Source organism: Eurypyga helias, unplaced genomic scaffold (genome assembly GCF_000690775.1).
Source record: "Eurypyga helias isolate BGI_N326 unplaced genomic scaffold, ASM69077v1 scaffold37180, whole genome shotgun sequence".
Classification (NCBI taxonomy): Eukaryota; Metazoa; Chordata; class Aves; order Eurypygiformes; family Eurypygidae; genus Eurypyga; species Eurypyga helias.
Window position 1 is genome coordinate 1571 of NW_010227225.1, and position 5969 is coordinate 7539.

At 44.7% G+C, this 5969-nt stretch overlaps 1 protein-coding gene across 1 annotated transcript in view; it reads right to left on the reverse strand.

Annotated features, from left to right (window-relative positions):
• The window catches only part of LOC104512555 (ubiquitin carboxyl-terminal hydrolase 14-like), a gene marked incomplete at its 3' end in the record, with an annotated part of 9884 nt that overhangs the window by 618 nt on the left and 3297 nt on the right, over window positions 1–5969 (reverse strand). The window contains exons 5-8 of the mRNA XM_010155589.1: window positions 4459–4562; window positions 2662–2720; window positions 669–799; window positions 287–367 (exon numbers count right to left, since the gene is read on the reverse strand). Of these exons, the coding sequence (XP_010153891.1) occupies window positions 287–367; window positions 669–799; window positions 2662–2720; window positions 4459–4562 (375 nt within the window). The remainder of the gene's footprint in view (window positions 1–286; window positions 368–668; window positions 800–2661; window positions 2721–4458; window positions 4563–5969) is intronic.

Here is a 5969-nt window from a genome sequence, read left to right on the forward strand (position 1 = left end):
AGTCTGTCCCTACGTTGCAGATTCACAGGTTATCCGGGCCAGCTGCTGGATACTCGCGGTCGCCACTGCCCTGGCCCAACACATGCCTGACAAAGCCTAGAGGGAAAGCGTTCCCGTGGCAGGCCCCGTGGCGTAGCTGGTGTGGCACAGGCAGCGCTGTGCTGATGAGACGTGTCAGAAAGCAGTTCCACTTACCGGGCTATAGAGAGGCGTTAAGGAATGCACAGGCCAGTCACAAGCACAGTGTTATAAATCCTGACTCTGGTTAGAGTAAGACTACAATTACCTCCATAACGGTATCACCTTCTATGCCTTCCAGCTTCTGCTGCAGCACCCTCATCATCTGCACCCAGCACTCATTGGCATCCTAGGAAGGGAGTGGAGCTTTCAATCTGACAGTAATTAGCACTATCATTCAGTAATATTCAACTCATCGACTCTTACGCTACTAACCCAAACGTAAGGATCCCGTAACTAAGAACTTCTCCCTACTCCACCACACGTTTTCAGCTCTAGCGCTTGGTATTACATTCAGCTACTCGACACAAAAGACAACACTTCCCTCAGACAAATTATGTTCACAGAAGGAAAGTCTTAAAATATGCTTGTTCCCAACTTCCAACATATGACAGCATCATCAAACAATTAGCTAATAATCGGGTTTTTACCTGTTGAAGGTACTGGCCTTGGTCACCTTTCTCTGCAAACTGTGGGAAGGCCATATGTAAAAACTGCAGGAGAATGATAGGTGGGATACTGGAGGAAGTTTTATCCATGGAATCAAACAAGTCTCTAAGAGCTTGAAGAAAAAGTAAGTGAATGCTTTGAGAAGTGGAAAAACAACTCAAACACGGCAGGAAGTTTAAAAAAAGAACAGTAAAACAGCAGCACCATTTAAAGACTGATCATTTCACAGCCTCCAATTTTATCTTTCCAAAGCAGGATCAAATTTTCCAGATGGCATAAGAGATGCACTTAAGATCTCATTTGCAACATGACTTTGCAAGTGTAAGGATGACAATTCTGAGAGTTTGGCATATAGTGCCTTCTGCTTCCTGGCCGTTAACAGGAAAAAAAACACCCCGAAGCCCAACTCAAACAATTTTTGAGCAGTTAAGATTTTACGTGAAACACACCTGAGGGCCATGTTTTCACAAGAGGACTACAACGAGAGAAGTCAGAAGGCACTCACAACCGATCCTCTAGAGAGGCTTAAGTTTCAACAACTACTAGGGAAAACCTTTCCTTCTTCCCAACCAGAATACCTAGGAAACACTCATGCTTAACCTAAGGCCCAGGAAAACGACTATGGGTTTGCACACATGCAGACAGTCTGTAACTCAACGAAGGCTACTGGCTGCACGACAATACACATGGCTTGCTTTTTCGCTCCAGACACATGACCACACGTGTCTCATCGACCCAGGTTATGGCGTTTTAAATCCACAAATCACTTTGGAGACCCCTGTTCGTCCTGACAGCCACCCTGTGAGGCAAGCAACAGTCTGCATGGTCACTGACTTACAAGTGGAGGGGCTGGTGAACGGTACTCTCGAGTCAGCGAATAGAGGTGGGATTACAAGGAAACACAGTCAGCTGCTTCCTCTCCCTACAGAGACTCCTCACTGACCTTGGCGAGAGGGACAACTGATACGACACAGCAAGTAAAAAATACGCCACAAGCGTCATGCAGGAGTTCTTGACCAGCTCAGCGCCGAAGAATTAACTACAAGTTAAACTATTCAGGTTCCTAAAAAGCAGAACTGTCACCTTGAAAAGAAAACAAGGGACACGAAGTAAAGGCAGTGAAAAGGGGAGGGGCAGGCATGGTTGTACAGCGTAACCATTGAACTTACCACCCCAAAACTCCATCAGCAGGCATACCCACAAACTGGACACCTTTCCTTCCTTACATTGTTTTGGTTTTCCTTAAATGGACTGGTAGAAATCCCAGTGTCCTGGCCCAGCATCTTAGTGGGGCAGTGAAATAGAGTAAAAAAAGAAAAAGCGGACAAGTAGCACCCTTGTTCACGTGTAAGGGGTCTAACTAGACTACAGAGATACCGGGCCGTCATGAGCTCCCAGATCACCACAACAAAGAGTGACTTGCCCCATGGAGACATGACGTTCTATTCCAGGTATGAAATCTGGATCTTTAGGGTAAAGGCTGAGATCACTGATAAAGCATCAGCCACCACCTTAACAATAATGCTCAGCCAATAAACCACATTAAAAGATATGAAACACGTGTTCTAGAAGCATAGCGTTAGCCTGCCATTCAGCGAAACGAAGAACTGCACGCTAAGACAATTGGGCTCAAACCAACAGGTGGATGGAGTCTGCTTTAGGAAGTTCCAATTCCTTTAGGCCTACACGATAAACAGCTCAGAGATGGGAATGGTTTCTATCTAAGCCTAGGTGACACCTGAATATATTTTTCCTAGCACGCAGCTAGGTAATACGCAGAGACACACGCTTTGCAGCCACGGTCAGAATAACCTTTAAAGATATTAACACAGAGCAAAATGAGCCCTCCCATGCTAGCAGATCTGAGATTCCTCAGGCATACGTGCTAAAGAAAAATACCCAGAGCTCTAGCTGCAATTTTCATCTGCAGTCAGCAGGAAATCACACACCAAATGTTCTGCTCTAAACACCAACCTGCAGTAATGTACTGAGCAGAGGCCATTTCTCCCGAAGCTCTTAAGGCACCACCATACCTAAAAGAGAAGAACAACAGTTTGTGTGCAACAAAACAGAATCAAGAGGAGCAGTTGGTTTTTAACTCAGGAGGCAGGCAGCAGCTAGGTTTATTTCAGTGTATCGAAAGAAATCAATCACCGGAACAGAAGTCGCTGAAGGTAAGATCTACTCACGCTCCCCTCAGTCTCAGCTATTTTGCAAGCACTGCATGGAAGCAAAGGAAAACTGGCATCCTTGAGACAGTAAATAAATGCAGACTGAGAAGCGTGGATACGTCGCTGCTGTTTCCCTAATCCATTTGCCTCAAAGACTCAAATCTATGTTTAAAGAAACTGAGAAAAAGTCTGAAAAGAAGCTACCCCCTTCCGAAAAGTTTGCCACAGCGTCTTCAGATACATGGACAAAGCCACATTTGAGGACAGACGGCAGACAAACCGCACACAGGCGGAGGGCAGGCTTGCTTCCTCCCTCCTCAGCAGAAGCAAACCAGTAGGAGGTGAGACAAAAAAAAGCTGGGGAGGTATTTTCCATTCTGGAAAAGTATGGGAGTCCCACCCATATGACTAGAACTTAGCACTCCTCTTGGAACGATGTCTTCATTTACCAGCTGCACGGGGAAGAGGTGGCCTCCTCAGAAGTACATGAGCCCTCAGGTGAAAGGAGGGTCTCGTGCATTTCTTAACCTCAGCCTGCAGCACAGAACCACAGAACGGTTTGGGTTGGAAGGGACCTGAAAGACCATCCAGTTCCAACCCCCCTGCCATGGGCAGGGACACCTTCCACTAGACCAGGTTGCTCAAAGCCTCATCCAGCCTGGCCTTGAACACTTCCAGGGATGGGGCATCCACAGCTTCTCTGGACAAAACTGAACTTGCATCCTGCCTGCTGTTACACAATGAGCAGGGCACTTTCCCGCTGACATGCTACAAAACAGGCAGTACCCTTGCAGAGATTAACAAAGCTGTAAACCTAAGCTTTGCCATGCGAGTCCTTTCGCCCCTCTCTGCCACACACCCTTCCACACTGCCGTCGAGCAGGGAAAACCCAATAAAGGCTAAAACTCCAGGGGGAACCAGAGCGGCTGCCTCTGAATCTGACTTCCCACAGACAACAAGGCCACATCTTGTATCGCAGTCAGCCTGTTTTCTAGGTCACATTATGACGGTCGGTATGTTAAGTTTGTCAAATACACTGATTCAATGCAGTAACTCGCCGTCCTTCATGTGGAAATAAACGGACTTCCCTAAAATGACATCACTGAAAAACAAGAAAAAGCTTTAACACAGAGTTTCTGTGCTTCGAAAATTGTTCTCAGTGCTAAATAATTAAGGTTCACCTGCCAACAGAATGAGGAACAACTTTTAAGTACTTAAATAAACCAGCGTTTACGGGACAGGACTCCTTTTACAGAGAACAAGACCGTAGAAGCTAACGCCACAAAACAGGGTTAGGAGTTCAGTAGCTTGTTTATGCATTTTCAGCAAGTCTTGATAGGAATTATTTTTTAGCTAAGGAAAACATGTTCTCTCCACTAAAAGCCAGTTCCAACAAATATAGTCTGAGGTTCTTTAAACAGAGACAAACGCAGCCGTAGGACAAACTTTAATCGAACATTGTGTTAACCTTGAATGGGTTTAGAGAATAACAGATTGTTAGGACAATCCACACCAGCACGAAGATGACCATTCCACAAAATACCTATTTCATACGCTAAAGAAAACATTTGAGTCACGGTATTCCTGTACCCAATCCTACCTTTTAAGGGCCTCTTTCACTTCTGGCACCGAGCGGATACACTGAACCGTCGCGTTCATGTAGCAAGTGTTGCCAAGGTTTGTCAATCCACATGGTAATTCCATCTACCAAGAAAAAAGATGACAAGGGTGCTTGAAGGTCTGGGAGAGGCACAGCCACTCTGGTAGAAACGCTAGAGTTTGACAGCCACTTCTACCAAAAGGAGCCATCAGAGGTGCGTAAAACCTGGAACATTCCATCAAACCGCAGGGAGTTTTCCAGATCCACTTGCTGATTATAGTAATGACTTCCCCATTCCGTGTTTTTTGACAACGTTCAGGAATGCTTTGGTGTTCTTTTTCCTGTGCATGTTTAGTTTAATGAGCATATTCTTCAACCAAGCAGTCACTCAGAAAGTTCAATTCTAATCTCATTCAAGTTTTGACCTTAAAATTCTATTTCCATGAAATTTCCACGTGAATACATTTGCACAAAACGCTGATGTTTTAATTAAAATCAGTTTTCAGTAAAACTCTGGCTGTGATGGAGTTCACAGTTAGAAACAAAAGCATTATTTAAACTCCTCTCCAGAAGTCTGAAATGCATGATTAATTTCATCCTTTCAGACAACTTGTGAATTTCCAAAGTTCTGACAAATGTGAAGGCCAACTAATAATTAAACTAGCCAGTTTCAGAAACAGCTATAAATCACAATATAACTGCATTTTTCTTTATGTTATTTTTTTTTAACCTGCATATTTTTAACCTGCATATTTGGGTACCTGTCAGGGAAAAGCACGTAGTTTAATGCAACTGAAGCAGACTGCAAACCAGTACCACTAATTACTTTAGGAAGCGAGAATTCCTGTAGGTGTGATTTCCATTTTTAATGGACACATGCAGTACAAAACTGAATTTTCACGGATTCACAGAGTGGAAGGGGGTGGAAGGGACCCCTAGAGATCATCTAGTCCAACCCCCTGCCAGAGCAGGATCACCCAGAGTAGATCACACAGGAACAAGTCCAGGTGGCTTCTGAAAGTCTCCAGAGAAGGAGACTCCACCCCCTCCCTGGGCAGCCTGTTCAGTGCTCTGTCACCCTCACAGGGAAGAAGTGTTTCCTCATGTTCAGGTTTTGGTGCATAACAAAATGTGTATCAAAAGAAATGCATGGGACCACCTTTTTCAAAATGTTATCTGACACTGGTTCATCTCCTTGCTTGCCTCTCAGTTATCTCAAATCCTGTGCAGAGTTAGTCTCAAAAAACACATATCCTTCACCTGCTGGCGCCCTGGGAAGCATTAAAGGGCGAAGCACAAAACCAGCCCTAAACTACTGATGCATTTTCCTACGGACACACACAGAAGCATTCCCGTTCTGCACGCGCAGGTGACGGCAGACATGCAACCATTCAAAGTGTGACAGAGAGCTCCTACTTCAAACAACGGATGAGAAAATGAAGCCTTTCAAATAGCAAAAAAGGGAACAACTCAAACAGAAGTTACTTCATTTCAAAGAATAACAATTAACC